This window comes from Salvelinus sp. IW2-2015, linkage group LG2 (genome assembly GCF_002910315.2).
Source record: "Salvelinus sp. IW2-2015 linkage group LG2, ASM291031v2, whole genome shotgun sequence".
NCBI lineage: Eukaryota > Metazoa > Chordata > Actinopteri > Salmoniformes > Salmonidae > Salvelinus > Salvelinus sp. IW2-2015.
The window spans coordinates 20,325,186-20,344,609 of record NC_036839.1 but is presented as its reverse complement, the minus strand read 5'-3'; the positions used below and the strand labels follow the sequence as shown (position 1 = coordinate 20,344,609).

Below are 19,424 nucleotides of genomic sequence, written 5' to 3'. Positions count from 1 at the left end.
TCCGTCTAATCCAGAAGTTCTGTGAAGTCCATTAATCCACGTAAGTCCACCAAATCTGTTACATTTCAGCTGAACTATCTGTTGCGATCGGGAGAGTGGGCCATCAGTTATTGTTTATAGTTATTACCGCGGAGCCTGGCTTGGAGCGCACGCTTCAAATCTATTGTGTAATGTGAATGGTCAATGATCATGGCCCTACGGATCATCACAGGCCAATTAGGCCATCGATATGGTTAATATGTCATGAAATTACATGTACACATGAAGACACTTGAAAGGGTGAGATATGAAACGTCATTGTCTGCTGAACTGATCGATTCTGATATCAAACTAATGGGGATTATAGATTGAATAACCGATCACTGTATGTATTATTCTTCTCATGATTAGGATAAGTAGTTACGAGCATAAATGACTCAAGGATGATTCCTGTTGACTTCTTAATAAACTGGATTGTTGAATTCCCTAATTATGGTAAAAATGAATGATTGTTATGATATGATCTTTGTGATTATGAATTTGATGGGATACCTGTTATTCTGTTTCCTGTGTTATGCAGCACAGACTACTCAGTAAATATACCACTTTATGGTTAAAGGAATTCATGCCTCAGTCTCATCCATTCCTCTGTCACCTGTTCACCTTCACTGTCAGTCATACTACCTGTCCAGCTACCAACACAGATTCCACTAATCTTTCAATTATTTAAAACGTCTATAGGATACCCAGCTGAGACCAGGAATAATTGATATGGGTCATCCAACATTAACGGTTGTAACTATTGAAGATGCAAAAAGGGGTTTTAAGAAATACATTTGTTTGATTGACAGATATATATTTTTTAATAATAATACATAACATTATTATTATCATAATCTTTATTATTATTATGTTACATGGGCAACATACCCAGAACCAGGCAGTGATGAAAACATTTAAAAACTTGTTAGGGATAGGGGGCAGTATTCGAAAGTTTGGATGACTGAGGTGCCCAAAGTAAACTACCTGCTACTCAGGCCCAGAAGCTAGGATATGCATATGCATGGTAGTCTTCTTAAGGTTTTCAATGTTTTATTGACAGAGTTTTATGGATTTGCATATGACTGTGCATTATATGATGGCGTAAAAGGGAAGAGGATCTGATCACGCTTATTGGTATTCTTGATCAATTATTGATCCAAAAAGACACACACATGTTATGGGGTTGATTCCACATATGTTTGCATTGCTTGGTAGTGTATTAGCATGGTATGAGACAAGATAAATAATACAATTTAAGTAAAGTATAAAATAAACAGTATTATCCTATATTGTGAGATTAATTTAAAAAAAAATGTTTTATCACATCAACATCAAAATCTTACAGAATGTACCTGTTTTCAGTATAGAATGACATGTATAGAATATATTACAACTTTTTGTGTTTTGTCTTAGTGATTGTTCTTTAGTAAATAGGAAACTCAACGGTGTGTTAGTCCGAGAAACATTAATTAGATAGTTGTTTTATGTTTGTGAAATCTTGAAATGTACACAATGAGAAGTGATATTGTAACAACAGTTTTTAATGGGGTAATTGTATCAAATATATATCTTTGCATGTTTGAATTAGAGCTCCTTTTAAGGTTTTGTAAGTTGTAACAGGTCTCATTCAGCAGTCTAGAGATCGGATAAAAAGGGCTTTCATCTAAGGAATGCCCCACTTACTTGTCACACCCTGACCTTAGAGTTCCTTTTTATGTCTCTATTTTGGTTTGGTCAGGGCGTGAGTTGGGGTGGGTATTCTATGTTCTATGTTGTGTATTTCTTTGTGTTTGGCCGGGTGTGGTTCTCAATCAGAGGCAGCTGTCTATCGTTGTCTCTGATTGAGAACCATACTTAGGTAGCCCTTTTTTCCACCTGTTTTTTTGGGAAGTTGACTTTGTTTAGGGCACATAGCCTTTGAGCTTCACGGTTAGTTTTTTGTACTGTTTATTGTTTTGTTCGGCGTCATTTTGATAAAAATAAATAAAATGTACGCTCACCACGCTGCACCTTGGTCCTCTCCTTTCAACAGCTGTGACATTACTAAAAGCAATCTCTTGTCATAGACCACCTTGCCCTTTGGCTACTGACTTATGTTACAAGCCCCGTGTGTCGTAAAGCTTAAGATATAATGGCTGCTGTAGAAGGTTTTGACCCCAGGTTGCAACTATCATTTTCGGCCTTAATCGCAGGCCCATCCAATAGCGGTAAAACTTGTTTTGTAAAAAGTATTTTAGAGAATTCTGAACATGTATTATCTCAGAAACCTGACAATATTGTGTGGTGTTATTCATGTTATCAACCTTTGTATGATGAGCTGTTGAAGAAAATAAAAATCAAGTTTGTTGAAGGAATACCCGAATACCCATCAGATCCCTGTCTGATGATGAACTTTTACCTCCTCATAAAAACAATCTGCTGGTTTTGGACGATATGCTATTTGCAGGTAGCGAACATCCTGAAATTGCATGAGCTTTTACCCAATATACTCACCATAGAAACCTGTCCGTGCTTTACTTGGTGCAGAATGTGTTTCACCAAGGTAAAAATAGCCGTACCATTAGTTTGAACGCCAATTATATGGTTTTGTTCAAAAACCCTAGAGACAAACTACAAATATACACTCTAGCTCAGCAGATGTACCCGGGAAGGAAAACCTACTTTATGGAGAGCTATGAGGATGCTACCAAAGCGCCATTTTCTTATTTAATCATGGATTTAAAATCAAATAGTCCAGAACATCTGAGGCTCCAAACCAGCTTGTTCCCGTGGGAGTGGCCGGCGGCTTACATTCCTAAAAAGTAACCGCTATGTCTCTGCGTTTAAAAAGAAACCTGCCGCTCTTGAGAAGCCTAGTTGGGGCTACCGCTAAAGAACGGAAGGCCTTCTTGGGTCACTGTTCTTCAGATCTCATATTATCCCTTTGTGAGATTGCTTTGAATCTTCTCAAAGGCCGCATTCCACTCACCCTGACTCAATGAAAAAACTTAAAGAGACAAAAGACCGCGATCAAACTCTTTGCCAATAAAAGGGCCAGTCTTCAAAAGAAAAGACATAGCATTCAACAGTCTGTTTTTTTTTTCTACCTTTACTAAGTATAGCCGTGCCCTTCATCACCAGCCTTATTGCTGCTAGACGTGGGGCTTGAACACCGAGTGTGATGGCAAATAAAATGTACTTGGTGCCTCAACAAGAGTTGGATAGACAGCAATTACAGGGTCCTGAAAATATCAGACTAACAGTGGAAAAGGATTTGAATACGGCCATGAAGGATATTTTGGACCGAAAAGGATGGAACCGCTATGATAAGGTCCAAAAATACACAAACCTCTTGCAAAGGTATCTGGCCTTGGTAAAACAAGGTGAGAGAAAGACCAACCATTTAACGCTTACCCTACCGGACCCTTTAAAAGATGACGTGCCTAGAGAGAGCCAAGCACCTGTAACGCCTGGACCGGCGATCTTACTGGTTGAAGATCAAATGCCTGTTGAAGGTAACTTTATGCATGACATGTTGACACATGTTCCGGCACGTAACAGGAAAAATGTTAGATACATTATGAACAAGATAAAAGACTCAAAGGGGGCCGCTACTTGGAATGACAAAGGAGAGTTTATCTTTCAGGGCGCTGTTGTCAAGGTCCTCATATGATGGACTTGCTTAAAAGTACCACGGCCAAGATTGCTGATGACAGAAGACCACCCGGGTGGTGTCAGTTTCTTAAGGCCCTGGCAATCCTCAACATTCCCCTCTCGGGTGTACCCAACTATACGCTTCGTCAACAGATTCAAACTTTAAAACAAAAACCTTCAATGAGCTACAGCACCCCTAAAGATGTTCTAACAACCCCTCCCCCCTTTGAATGGGCTGATGATAACTCATTTACACCCCTGAAAGTCTCCAGACTTTTTCCTAATCCTGATCTCTCAGGGTGGTTAGACTTGAATGACTTATGATGGACTATGATAAAATTCAATACATTTTATTTGAAAAATTATACAATTCAACATTTGTGACCTTCCTGAAACATTTGTCGTGAGATACGCCTTAATTACAGGATCTTAAAGGACACATACTTGAACACTTTTGATATTTTCTAACAAAACAAGCTACAACGCTATCATTACTTCTTAAATGCTCATTATAAAGAGACCTAACATCTTCAAAAGAAACTCCACGAGCTCTTTGGCATAGGTAGAATACACAGTGTTGACCACGTGTAGTGGAAAGGTTATCTTGTACTTGTTTGATGCTGTAGTAGATCTTTGATCCATTTTTGGTCAAAAACTGTTTAATAGATTTGGGGAAATGTGAAAATCCGGGAGAAAGCTGTAGGAATTTAAAAAAGTTTCGATTTTTCTTCCTCCTTTGTCTTCTAATGTCACAGCAAGCCAATGTTCACCCGGCATGTGTTTAGGATGGGGATTGACAATAAACATGGCCGGTCGCTCCGGCCATTTCTCAATAGGTAATTCATCACTCCAAAGAATTGTTTTCCAATCAAACGGCTCATGAGACCTTCTAGCTCTTGGGTATTCATGTCTTTGCTCAACGATCCTTAATAATAATCCACTAAGACTTATCTTCGGGCATTCACTTCCAAGATTGAATCAGAGCATGCATAAACAATCATGCTAACTGTACAGGCTAAAGGGGTACGGAAACGCATTTCCAGCCTGAGGTTACCTTGGGACACCACAGACAGATTTCCTGAGGTGTCATCATCAGGTGATAATATAAAAGCATACAATGTGTAACCCTCTGCAAAATAATTTCTGTCAATAGGTAAAGAGAGATCTTTTAGATGCCTCCCGGTAGCCAGGAATAGATTGTAAAATTCTTGCACAGATATGTTGTTATTAAATTGCAGTTGGAAAGCATTAGCAGGGACCTGACGTCCATCCTGACAGAGAGCTACATACTCTGCATCGAAGTGTTGAAAATTAAAGGCGTTTTTATGTAAGCTGCCCGTATTAGAGGCGTGATCAACCAAGCCTATAACCATGTAGCGGGGTAAAGGGCCTAGAAAAAGGTTTTCTTGACTACAGATTCTACGGTCTGCTAAAGGTTTTCATGGTAATTCTTTGGAGAGGGTAAATGGCATTTCCTTTCATCAAAGCCTGTGAATGACCCAGACGAACGGCCGGAGATACAGACACTTTTTTTATATAAAGTGTTGCCCCCAACATTTTTAAACTAAAGTCACCGTCTAGGGCGGACATCAGACAAAACTCATCCTTGGCCCTGGTTAATTTTAGCCTTAAATCATCCGAATTTAAGAGTAAACGTTCTTGAAAGAAAATGTCAGAGTGTATAGGCTCTAGCAGATGAAACTCTCGAGATTCGGCACAGTGCAGCCAGTCCTTCGATTCCATAGAGACTCCTGCAGTATCCTTGCTAAACAGCCCGGCGCTGAATTGTGTCTTGAGAGTGTCTTCGGAGTAGTTTAGTAAACACTCCATGATGGCCCTATAAGGGTAGGTGGCACTGCTTTGACTGATTAGGCATTCAACCAAAGTCACATCCACTTGGGAGAAGATGGTCGCCAAGGGGTAATTAATGAGACTCACTTTGGCATCGTTTGCAATATTAGTACGATCTCTTTTGGTCACTTTGAGATGTAAATGCAATAAGGTGTTGTTGAGGTCCAGATAGTTGTCACCGTGGCCTGGTATGAAAAATTCTATAGGACCGTTGTCTGTAATGGCAGAGAGTGGGGCAATCTCCACATAACAGGACCTATCTATTGAAAATTGGGTTAAGGGGGCCTTGAAAAGATCAAGCCCTGTCTAAATTCCCAATCTGGCCCTCTACCATCACGGTCACCTAATAATCCCCAGTTTACAATTGGCTCATTCATCCCCCTCCTTTCCCCTGTAACTATTCCCCAGGTCGTTGCTGCAAATGAGAACGTGTTCTCAGTCAACTTACCTGGTAAAATAACGGTAAAATAAATAAAAAATAGCTTCAGAGGACATGCTGTGTAAAATAGCCATGTTGCTTGTTCTTTTAGAAAATACTTCAGAGAATTATTTTTGACGTTTTTAGTCTAGACCTCCTCACTTTACCACGTCTTTGAATTACTGATTTTCTTTTAACGGTTAACCTCCGCTTTTTAGGGGCAAGCCTTCACCTTATACCCGGAGGTCTCTTTTTTGGTCTTCAAGACAACGGCATAAGCCCCGAGCCTTCTTGATGCTCGGCATCTGGTGACGCCCTTCTGGTCATAGCATTGGCTACAACCTCATAGACCACCACATTTTTAGCCGCTGATTTTAAATGTGGTTTGGCTATGCTGAAGCCTCTCTTCATAAACGGTAAAACCATCCTAAAGAGGTTACGAAATATGCCTCCATTACCCACTTGATCCGTGATAGCCGGGTAACCCATTACCCACTTGATCAAAATAGTATGAGACATCGCGCTTAGGGTCGAGATGGTGGTTGTGTTCCATAACCATTTTAATTTATTTGTATTATGTTTATTAAAAATATATATATATATAATACTAATAATATATTCGATTTGTAGAGAGGTTTTGGTGGGTCTAAAGTGGAGTTTTACAATCGTTTTACCATAAGTAAATTCGATGTTTTCGTTCTGATCCGTTTTAAGCTCAAGCAGAATGTTTTCAATATATTTCTTGCTTACAGGTACATAGTGTGGCTTGTCGTAGGTGACAGTGACTACATCACCATCCTTTCCCTCTATATGAACTGTTCTCAGGAGGGGCACACAACTCTCCTACCCTTTGATAGGATATGATGTCGGTATACACAAATATGTTGTAAAACATGGGGCATCAATGATCATGAGGAATGTGAGGGATCAGCCCAGAACTACACGGCAGGACCTGGTCAATGACCTGAAGAGAGCTGGGACCACAGTCTCAAAGAAAACCATTAGTAACACACTACGCCGTCATGGATTAAATCCTGCAGCGCACGCAAGGTCCCCCTGCTCAAGCCAGCGCATGTCCAGGCCCGTCTGAAGTTTGCCAATGACCATCTGGATGATCCAGAGGAGGAATGGGAGAGAGGTCATGTGGGTCTGATGAGACAAAAATAGAGCTTTGCTCTAAACTCCACTCGCACGTGTTTGGAGGAATAGAAGGATGAGTACAACCCCAAGACACCATCCCAACCGTGAAGCATGGAGGTGGGATAACATCATTCTTTGGGGATGCTTTTCTGCAAAGGGGACAGGACGACTGCACCGTATTGAGGGGAGGATGGATGGGGCTATGTATCGCGAGATCTGACAACAACCTCCTTCCCTCAGTAAGAGCATTGAAGATGGGTCGTGGCTGGGTCTTCCAGGCATGACAACCGACCCGAAACACACAGCCAGGGCAACTAAGGAGTGGCTCCGTAAGAAGCATCTCAAGGTCCTGGAGTGGCCTAGCCAGTCTCCAGACCTGAACCAATAGAAAATCTCTTGGAGGGAGCCGAAAAGTCCGTATTGCCAGCGACAGCGAACACCTGAAGAATCTGGAGAACGTCTGTATGGGGACAGTGGGCCAAATCCCCTGCAGTGTGTGCAAACCTCGCGCTCCACGCACTCACAGGAAACGTATGATCTCTGTAATTGCAAACTAAGGTTTCTGTACCAATATTCATTCTGTTTCTGATGTATCAAATACTTATGTCATGGCAATAAAAATGCAATTAATGTACTTAAAATCATACAATGCTGATTTTCTGGATTTTGTTTTAGATTCCTTCTCTCACAGTTGAAGTTGTACCTATGATAAAAATTACAGACCCTCTACATGCTTTGTAAGTAAGGAAAACCTGGCAAAATCGTCAGTGGCTCAAATACTTGTTCTCCCCACTGGTATGTGCAGACGCATATACTGGGGAGAGTCAGTAGAAGCCGTTGTGTTACATGATGCACTCCTGTGTACACTCAACATTATGTTGGTAATTTTCATGCCATTGAGGGTTTAAGTTCACCGCCTGGCTGCCTCCACCACATCGGTGCTTAATACCCAACTGTTGAACTTTTGGGGCAGTTTTTGGGGCAGTTTTTCCAACGGACCAACACCCATTTTTACCCTTTTCTCTCTTTTTGATCCAGAATTCTCCTCCACGTGAAAGACTTTGTCTTTAACCCATCTGTACCTTCTGTAGTTCCTTCTCATAAAAGGAACCCTCTATTAAGCTCCCCGTCATAATCTTTTAACTTGTTAGACAGGGGGAATACGTGGTAGGACATTTGGTAACTGTGAAAACTCATCGCTGTAACATTGCTTATTTTTGTCGAAAACACCCCTCAACTTGGATATACGCACGCAAGTACCCCACTATGAATTTAAAATCTTTTTTTTTCTACGGTGAAGGGGGAACAAACCATACAGATTTTGAAAAGACTTGAAAAGAGTTTCAGAAGAGACCTCGAGGGCTTCATCCGTATACTCTTATGGTAGCTGGAGTTGTAACCCTTTACTAAATCTTAACTATATCGACATATCTACGTGTGTTGTGAGCTGTAAAATATTTCAACATCCTCTCCTTCAAAGTTCTGTTAAAGCGTTCAACAACTGAAGCTTTCAAATCCGAACCTGTAGCAAAATGTACGATATTGTGGTTCTTCATGACTTTCTGAAAAGTATTATTAAAAAACAAAAAATCCCCCGTCAGTCTGCACTTTCTGGGGCTCCTCCTTCCTTCAAGATAGAGTCAAAGGCCCGGGTCACCTCTGCCCCACTCTTATTTTTTAAGACCCTTACAAATGCTATTTTAGAGAAAATATCTATAACTGTTAGCATGTAGCAATTTCCATCATTTTTATCTGCAAGGGCCTGCATGTTACATAGATCCACCTGAAACTGTGACAAGGGATGGGTAGAAAAAACTATATTTAGTGGAAATTGTTTTCGCACAGGTTTATGCAGAGTATAAGCATCCTGCTCTGCTAGCCATTCATTCACTTGAGCAGCACCTAACCTGCTACCTGTTTCTTCAGCTATAGCTCTCTGTAACCGCTCCTTACCCCCATAAGACCCTGGGTTAGAAGGGGTATAATAAATGTTTTTCAACATCTGCTCCGTCATCCTTCTTGCCTCTCTGATGTACAATAACGTTAATGAGCCCCTTTCAAAAAACGAGAACATTTCATTTTTATTTTATTTTTCAAACATCAAGTATTACCTATACAGACAATTCAGGATACGTAGCAGGATACTAGTCCCCGTTTTCTCAACGATCCATGCATGCAACACCCTGTATATTTGGTTTAGATTTACAGGCTTGTGTCGCTGAATTTGTAAAACACACACATCCGTTATATAAGTATATAAACAACAAATATGATACATGTTACAATTAAACGGTGTTTCAAACAAATAAAGTAAAAGTTTGTTTCTAGTTCTTCAGAATCATCCACAAGACGGGATACCAGTTGTGTCCATTGTAGACTCTCGCCCGTATGTCGTACATGATTCATGATTTGCTCCATTTTTAGCACACGCTCTGCATTAGCCCATGTATTGTGGGTTGTGTAGAATGATACATTGTTCACTTTATTTTCAATAATTTGCTGCATAACATTTGTACGTTCTCTCAAAAGAAAAAATGTATTTATTCTCTCTAACATCGTATGAATATAGTTACCCATTGCTTTACATCTAAATAAAAATATGTATTGTTACTCGGTCTCTTGCGGCTTATTGAGCCAGAAAGTCACCACATCAGCCACCAAAGCTTCCTTGTATTTGTTGTCATCCACCAGGGTGTGCCGGATTTCTTTGAGTTTCTCGTGGATGTAGATCGCCTCCTTCAGTTCGGTTACCCCGTACGGTTACCCCGTAAACTCTGGGAATAGACGGCACAAGACCCATAGACTCCAGGGCTCTGACCATCGAAGGTATAAAACGGCTGGGCCACAGTCTTTTCCCCAGCTCCTCAAAATGGTCAAAGAAGTAGTACCGTGGGGGGTCGTATAAACACGGATGTCGTCGTTGGCTGGGGTGATTGATCTCTCAACCGATGCATTTTTCTCTTATGTACTCTCCAATCACCACGTCTAAAAGTGCGGCTACAGAGGCCTTGATGGTGTCCACAAAAATAGTACTGACCACCCCATCAAACACATCCTCAGGCGGTGTACATGTAGGGGGTGTCGGGGGTCTTGCCTGGGGAGAGTAGAATGGAGGGCTGTGAGGCATAGAGTCCTTAGGGTCTGGCCCCCATGTCGTATCGGAGTCCTGGTATGTTGTATGAATATCCATGGTATATGCTGAAATGAAGAACTGGAGGCTTTATGGGCACTTATTTTATTGTTGAACCAGTCCTTTGGTATCAGGGCGTGGTTAACGCAGCCGCGTACTTAGTTTTCTTCTGGGGCTGACCCTTCTGAGGATGACCCTTCTTGGGGTTCCTTTGAATCATAATCCTCAGGATTCGTATATATTTTGCACTTTCTTAGACGAACAATGCTCTGCCATTGTTGGCTCTGTACAAAAAGAGCATCCACCAACTCTAACATTTTCAATTCCATTAGGTCCCAACTTTTAAAAGGAATAAGCATACGCAACCTAAAATCCCCAGTCAGGCCACCATCACAAATGTTTTGGTTGCGGATTTCCTCGTTGCTGATATAGAACTCCACGCACCCACATGGAAGTCCATTCTTTCTTTGTATTTTCACCCTATTAAATATTCTTCCTGAGGAGTCAGGGGTACCTTCCCAATGGGTCTCGTAGCCCGTGAACAAGCTATACCCCTTTGTGATAACTCTCAGTTCGGGACACACCACCTTGCGAAAGACCTGCCAGTCTTCAAACCCGTAGTCCACTCCTAAAGTCTGGTCTGTATATTCTTCTCCTTCGGCTACGGTATAGAGTTTCACTCTACAGGCCGGGTAATCAAACAGATAATCCAATTGCTGTCCATTAGACATCATCACTTGATCTTTCAGCGCAGTTGCGGGCGGTATTTGAGTTCTATACATATTTAGAAACGGCTTTTATGGCGCATCGTATATTGATGCTTTATACTCTGACCTTTCTCTATGTTTCAACCGAGGTCCTGCTTCCGTTGTTACGGTCATCACGGGTGTGTCACTGATCACAAAATCCATGTTTAATTTCTTTTGTGGTTTATCGTGGCCGCTTGTGGTGTTCTGGGGCTTATTTATAATGTGCCTGCCCCCCCAATAACCCCGGACATTCCTGTTTCATAGACAACAGCCCTAAAGTCACTAAAACAGGTTGGGGGCCATACTCTTTGAAATGTTCAAACACATCCCCCAGTTCAACAAGGTCCCTACACATCAATCATCATGACAGCTTCAAAGGAACAGATGAAATATATGCATAAATTAACACTCCCTCTAAAGCGTGAGAACAGGAACGACAGGATGCTCATATATGGGCACTCCCTAGAGCACGTGATAACTTCCCGCCAGGACGTCCTGACAGGATGCCCATATATGGGTATACACACGTGACCCATGACATAGGGTCATAAATCACACGTTTGACGTGTGCCGTCTACTGTATTCTCTCTTGCACTGTACCTCTGCTCTCTCCTATCTCTCTCACAGTATAACAGAATCACACCTAGCCTTAGGATCCCTGGATGTATGACCTGTTTGAAATGAGCACTCCCTCACCTGCTTGACTTCTACAGGGTGAAGAGAAACAACTGTCCACAGATGTCAGAGAAGGGGACTGTCAGTTACGACATATCAGTGATTTATATCTGCTGCAGAGTACTTTAGTGGAATGGCAAAGTGTTTAAATACTTATGTAAATAAGGTCTTTCTGTTTTTTTATTTTTAATACATTTGCAAAAATGTGGCTTTCATTTTGGATTACTCTGCAGACTGCATTTACATGTTGACAAATATATTTTCACCTTTGCAGTGCACGGCCACGGAACAGCTACAGTATATAGTGCTCAATTGCACAAGTCAAACCAAAACTGGTTTGGCTCAGTGTTTGTGTGCAAAACTGAGTCTTTATTGATCAAATGATTATAACTGGCAGCCTCTCACACTCTATTCAGAAAGACACACCACACACACACACACACACACACACACACACCACACACACACACACACACACACACACACACACACACACAACACACACACACACACACACACACAACACCACAACACACACACACACACACACACACACACACACACACACACACACACTCACCTGAAGTATCCAATGATGAGGATAGCCACTAGTAGAGAGCTGAAGGACACAGCATAGCCCACAGTGTACATGACATAGAGACGCTCAAAGAAGTTCTGCTGGAAGAGAGAGAGGGATGTATAACCGTAAAGCTGCCCATACAGAGGTGTTACTAGATGAGCTGAAACAGTCATGTTGTGGTTTCAGCGGGTTTGAGCATGGTTCTGGCAACACTAGGGTTGTGGGTTTGTTCCTCACATGGGCCACATATACTGATATATTCTATGTGTGTCACGCCCTGACCATAGAGAGCTTTTTATTCTCTATGTTGGTTAGGTCGGGGTGTGACTAGGATGGGTCATCTAGGTGATTATATATCTATGTTGGCCTGGTATGGTCCCAATCAGAGGCAGCTGTTTATCGTTGTCTCTGATTGGGGATCATATTTAGGCAGCCATTTCCCCATTGTGCTTTGTGGGATCTTGTCTAGGTATAGTTGCCTGCGAGCACTACATTGAGCTTCACGTTTCGGTTTACGCTTTATTGTTTTTTCTTTGAGTTTCTCTTCCAAATAAAGAGGATGGAAACATACCACACTGCATCTTGTTCCACTCCTTATAACGATCGTGACAATGTGTCACTGTCAACTATAAGTGGCTTTGAATGAAAGCATATGATTTTACATGCAATATATGGTGACATGGAGGGTTTATGTTTGTATTTAAGATTAATCTACAGTAGCTATAGAACAGTACCCACTTTCCCTCTCTCGTTGCTTGGCTTCATAAACCCAGGGCCCAGACACTCTGAGTAGTTAGGCCACGTCCTGTTCAGGCTCTCCACAAACACCCACGACCCATTGATGTCACACTTCCTGGAGGTGTGACCTGGAACATATCAACAACACACTGTAGCACTTCACTTGGTTCATGTGAGATAATACATATGGTAATTCAAGCATTAAAATTCACAAAAAAATGACAATATTATCAATCATTCACTGGTAAAGGGGAACCACACAGAGATATTGTGTTTTAATCCTATTTATATGTGGAACCCATTCTTCCATGCATGCAGAGTAGAGTTGGTTATTACCTTTGTGGTTGAAGTCGTAGACATAGCTGGGGCAGGGGACCTTGGTGACAGCTCCTGGGTAACCCTGAGGCCAGCAAACCAGGCCATCCCAACCAGGGGGGCAAAGGTCATCTGGAGGAGAGGTAGAATGCTTTGAATTCAGAGTTTACTCATTTCAACTACAGTATGTGACTGGTGTACAACCTCAGAAATATGAACACGTTGGGAATGGAGGTTGTTCGGAATACTGATGCTTTACTGTATTGATATTTCAACACACTTCCCCATGCAACACAAGGAGTGCACACTTTGGCTGATTTTATGCCTCGATCATAACGGTTAAATTGTTTACCTGTAAAACTTAAATTAATAGCCTGGGTGTTTATTTGCTTCAATCACTGAACATAAGTGTTTTAATGTCATGTAATATTTAAAGTTGTATATAACTGCCTTAATGTTGCTGGACCCCAGGAAGAGTAACTGCCGCCTTGGGGATGCTTAATAAATACAAATACATAACTGCTGCTTATTGGAGACAGGCTTCTATTTGAGGCAAGTGTCTATTCCCTTAATGCACCCACCTTGCAGTCTCGCCTTCTTCTGATCCACCACAGACAAATGTTGAAGCCTGACTTTTTTACATCTCTCACTCGTTTTAGATCAATTCCTAAATGACTGGCTGTTGCCTCGCCCAAATGTTGCTCTGCAAAGCGCATCTAACCACTAGGCAGGTAGCCTAGTGGGAAGAGTGTTGTGCCAGTAACCAGAAGGTTGCTGCATCAAATCCCCGAGCCTACAAGGTAAAAATCAGTTGTTCTGCCTCTGAGCAAGGCTGTTAACCCACTGTTTGTTGGGCACTGTGGATGTTGGGAGCCCACCAATCTTGCAGGCCAGAGCTCCATCTTGGGGTTTTTCTTCCGAGACTGTTCGTAGATCTCGATGGCCTTCTCTGGCTAAAGACGGAATATACAGTGCCTTCAGAAAGTTTTCACACCCATTGACTTTTTTCATATTTTGTTGTGTTACACCCTGAATTTAAAAAGCATAACATGTTGTTGTCACAGGCCTATACACAATACCAGATAATATCAAATTGGAATTATGTTTTTTAACATTTTTACAAATTAATACAAAATAAAAAGCAAAAATGTCTTGAGTCAATAAGTATTCAACCCCTTTGTTATGGCAAGCTTAAATAAGTTTAGGAGTAAAAATGTGCTTAACAAGTCACATAAGTGGCATGGACTCACTTTGTGTGCAAAAATAGTGTTTAACATGATTTTTGATACCTCATCTCTGTACCCCACATATATAATTATCTGTAAGGTCCCTCACACAAAGACGAGGGATGTATTCCAATGCCTCGCAAAGAAGATATATTGGTAGATAAAAAAAAATCAATATCCCTTTGAGCATGGTGAAGTTATTAATTACACTTTGAATAGTGTATTAATTCACCCAGTCACTACAAAAGATAGAGGCGTCCTTCCTAACTCGGTTGCTGGAGAGGAAGGAAACCGCTCAGGGATTTCACCATGAGGCCAATGGTGACTTTAGAACAGTTACAGAGTTGAATGGCTGTTATAGGAGAAAACTGAGGATGAATCAACAACATTGTAGTTACTCCACAATACCAACCTAAATGACAGAGTGAAAAAAGGAAGCCTGTTCAGAATAAAAGTATTCCAAAACATGTATCCTGTTTGCAAGAAATGTGGCAAGCAGGACAATAAACTAAAACACAAAGCCAAATCTACCCTGGAGTTGCTTACCAAGAAGACAATGAATGTTGATGAGTGGCTGAGTTGCAGTTTTGATTTAAATTTACTTGAAAACCTATGGCAAGACCTGAAAACGGTTGCCAATTTGACATAGCTTGAAGAATTTTGAAGAATAATGAGCAAATGTTGCACAATCCAGGTGTGGAAAGCTTTTAGAGACTTACCCAGAAAGACTCACAGTTGTAATCGCTGCCAAAGGGGCTTCTACAAAGTATTGACTCAGGGGTGTGAATACTTAAACTACCGTTCAAAAAGTTTGGGGTCACTTAGAAATGTCCTTGTTTTTGAAAGAAAAACACATTTTTTTGTCTATTAAAATAACATCAAATTAATCAGAAATACAGTGTAGACATTGTTAATGTTGTAAATGACTACTGTAGCTGGAAACGGTTGACTTCTTATGGAATATCTACATAGGCGTACAGAGGCCCATTATCAGCAACCATCACTCCTGTGTTCCAATGGCACGTTGTGTTAGCTAATCCAAGTTTATCATTTTAAAATGCTAACTGATCATTAGAAAACCATTTAGCAATTATGTTAGTACAGCTGAAAACTGTTGTCCTGATTAAAGAAGCAATAAAACAAGCCTTCTTTAGACTAGGTGAATATCTGGAGCATCAGCATTTGTGTGTTCGATTACAGGCTTGTTCTGAAACTCGTCAGTCTATTCTTGTTCTGAGAAATGAAGGCTATTCCATGCGAGAAATTGCCAATAAACTGAAGATCTCGTACAACACTGTGTACTACTCCCTTCACAGAACAGCGCAAACTGCCTCTAACCAGAATAGAAAGAGGAGTGGGAGGCCCCGGTGCACAACTGAGCAAGAGGACAAGTACATCATTACTTCATAGGAGAGACATTTTAATGTCTTTTGGCAGAAATGCATTCTGGAACATGTGAACTTTCATGTGCCTTAATAACAAACGTGTATGCCATCTGTAAATATCAATACAATTGCTAAATTACAAGCCTAGTTGGTTTAGCCACAGAAAAAGGCAGGAACCTTCTCGCTAGCCATGAATGGCTGAGATAATGGATGGGCTGGACATGCCTAGAGATGAGTTCGGATTGGTCTGCCATGTAGCACACTTCTGTCTATAACTTGAGCTGCACCGTATGTGTAGGTTACCCTTTTTCACACAGCTTTTTTTAAAGATATCATGATGAATTGCAAAAGTGTTGCTCTCCACTTTCTGGAGGACCGAGTTTTGAAATCAGTTCAATGCCCGTGGAAGCAGAGTATGATAGCTTAGTAAATGGAGACAATTCTGGCATTTGACTGCAAGTATGCGGAGAGAGTCAAAAAGAGAACACAGAAGGCTGTTGTATAAAACACTTGTCTAGCTAGGTACATTTTCAGATATTATACATTTGTAATTTAGCCAGAAAGTTGTTTTTATTGCAAGTTAAAGCATACTGTTAGCTAGCTAGCTAGCTGGCTGGCTCGCTAGCTAACGTTACGTGTGTGATCTGTGTAGTAATATTATTCGTATCTCAGAGCCATTGGCATTGCTAGATATAGCCTAATGTTAGCTAGCTAGCTAACGTTGAACCTAGTTGGTTAGCTACCTGCAGATTCATGCAGGGTAGTAACTTTATGAGTTGGGACTATGGTTCATTGTTTAGCTAGCTAGCTACATGTCTAAACAAAAGACTCCACTATGCAAGTAACCATTTCACTGTACCATTTACACCTTCTGTATCCTGTGCATGTGACAAATAAACGTTGATTTGATTTGATATAGTGTGTGTTAACCAGAGACGGTAATGTCAAGAACAACACGACCTGCCCCAAAGTCAAATTAGGATATAACGTTTGGCCAATGAGACAGTGTCCATACTGCATACTGCTTTATTATTTCCTTGACTTGTATTGTAATTCTGGAAGTCAGTCAGGAGGCAGACGTCTTATTTTACCACATGTACGTTGGTTTCAGGGAAAACGTATTTACTTAGAGTATGTCTGCTTAACTATGACTCACAGAAGCAATACAGCACCATAGAGATATGTCAAGTTAGGGCAGGTTTAAGGTTACAGTCCACAGTATATGTTGTTATTACCTGCAGGGTCGCGGGTGGAGAGGTTCTGGTGGCATTGGAGTTTAATGTCATACAGAATGTACATCTGCTCCTCTGCTGTCAGACTCTCATCAGATCCACCCTGCAGACGACAAGCAGTGGCTAGTGTCAGTCTCATACATTTGTCTGTGATAAATTGAGGTTTACAAGTTACAAGTTTCTGACAAAAAAAAGACTAAGTTAACATCTCTTCTGAGTGGTTGTCTAATGTTCTCAAAGACCTTGTGACCTTATGATCTGATTACGGCCTTACAGTATTTCACACAGCGATATAAAGATTGGTCACAGACTTTTCAAATGATTCACAAGTAATGAAAGAGATTGGAAATGCAAAGAGATCGGAAATGGTTAACACAAAGAAAACATTTATAACAATGCACCGACATAACAACCAGACCTGGGTTCAAATACAATTTAAAATATATAAATTACTTTCATGTACATTCAAAGTAAGTACTCAGATATATTTTATTTGAAAAGGCAAGTGGTTGAATATTTTAATGTATTTGAAAATACTCAAATACATTGACTCAAATACACTCCCATGCATTTAACCCAGGTATTTGAAAATAGTATTTGAAATAAGCATTTGAAAATACTCTTCAATACAATTTTGTAAGATATATATATTTATTTATTTTTTACAAATAACCAGTCAAATACTCAAATAAAAGTACTTGTTTTGGGCTCTGTATTTGAAAATACTCTTCAATACAATTTTGTAAGATATATATATATATATATATTTTTTTTTTACAAATAACCAGTCAAATACTCAAATAAAAGTACTTGTTTTGGGCTCTGTATTTGAAAATACTCAAATACACAGAAAAAAAGTATTTGAAATACCAGATACTCAAATACACATGTATTTGAACCCAATAACAATTAAAGCAATGCTTCCCTTTCAAATCACACACAAAATATTGAACAGTGTTCAAACAATACAGAATGCACAATCATTACCATATTGTGAAGGATATTAACTTCAAATGTTTTGGAACATGTTCTGTTGTTATATTTGTGCCTTATGGAATAACAAACATATTCTAAGTCTGTATATGCTTTCCTCAATTATTTTTTATTAGAATCTAACCTTTATTTAACTAGGCAAGTCAGTTAAGAACAACTTCTTATTTACAATGGCGGCCTACACTGGCCAAACCCGGACGACGCTGGGCCTATTGTGCGCCGCCCTATGGGACTCCCAATCACAGCCTGTTGTGATACAGCCTGGATTCAAACCCGCGTGTCTGTAGTGATGCTTCTAGCACTGAGATGTAGTGCCTTAGACCGCTGCGCCACCTGGGAGCCCAAATTAGCCTAAAGTACTTTGAATGACTCTATGCCCTTTTGAGTTCAGTTACTGTACGGTGTCTTCAAATGCCATATCACTCTTGAGTTAAGAAAAAACTATTTTTGCATGTGGATGACTCATTGAATGGCATGAACCAGAGTCAAGATAAATGATCCATTTATTTTCATTTTGATAATAGATTTTTCTCAGAAGGTAAAGTTTGGTTTTTACCATGACATATGACAAGGAAGGAGTTGAAAGAGTTTGTATTTTTGTTCGTGGTTGTATATCCTTTTAAAATAACATTATGAATGTGTTTTATATTACCATGTAAATCACTATTTAGATGGTGTATGTCCTCGTACAGAACACATTTTTCAATGGCACACAGTCCACATGCATATCTTCAAATTTGATTTGAATTGCAAGCATATTCCTGAAAAAAATAACTGACATTGTCCACCAAGGCCTGGAGCTGAATGGCCCTTCACATCTCACTGGCAGTCTGAATTACATGTACACCTACAGTAAATGATTGAATGGTGTTGACCAGGGGTCAACCTCATAGACACTAACAACTTCAACAGTTACAGACACAGACACATTGGGAGCATCTAATGGAAATGGAAATGATAGGAAGGCGTATGTGTGCTATCTGTGATGAACATCTCTTGCCCAAGGGGCATGTGGAGCACTGGGGGGCATTGGGACCATACACCTTCATTGATGAGCAGATGGAATGGATAGATATTAGAATTACAGGCTGTGACGATATGTGTCATATCCCACTGTCTATCACAATTGCCACTTGGCCCCTGCACCCCTCGCATGCTGATGTTACAGTTTCCTGCACGCTACACTACAGGTTCAGCCTTACGCATTAACTTGGGGAGAGAATGCAAGTCTTCAGGTTTCAGGCAAGGTTACTCATCATAGCCTGGACCCAAGGTTACTCATCATAGCCTGGACCCAAGGTTACTCATCATAGCCTGGACCCAAGGTTACTCATCATA

At 40.6% G+C, this 19,424-nt stretch overlaps 1 protein-coding gene across 1 annotated transcript in view; it reads right to left on the bottom strand.

The window, feature by feature from the left end:
• LOC111972869 (parathyroid hormone 2 receptor-like) overlaps nucleotides 1-19,424 on the bottom strand; it is a 114,023-nt gene that overhangs the window by 91,179 nt on the left and 3,420 nt on the right. The window contains exons 2-5 of the mRNA XM_070446252.1: nucleotides 17,097-17,196; nucleotides 13,272-13,382; nucleotides 12,936-13,063; nucleotides 12,198-12,295 (exon numbers count right to left, since the gene is read on the bottom strand). Of these exons, the coding sequence (XP_070302353.1) occupies nucleotides 12,198-12,295; nucleotides 12,936-13,063; nucleotides 13,272-13,382; nucleotides 17,097-17,196 (437 nt within the window). The remainder of the gene's footprint in view (nucleotides 1-12,197; nucleotides 12,296-12,935; nucleotides 13,064-13,271; nucleotides 13,383-17,096; nucleotides 17,197-19,424) is intronic.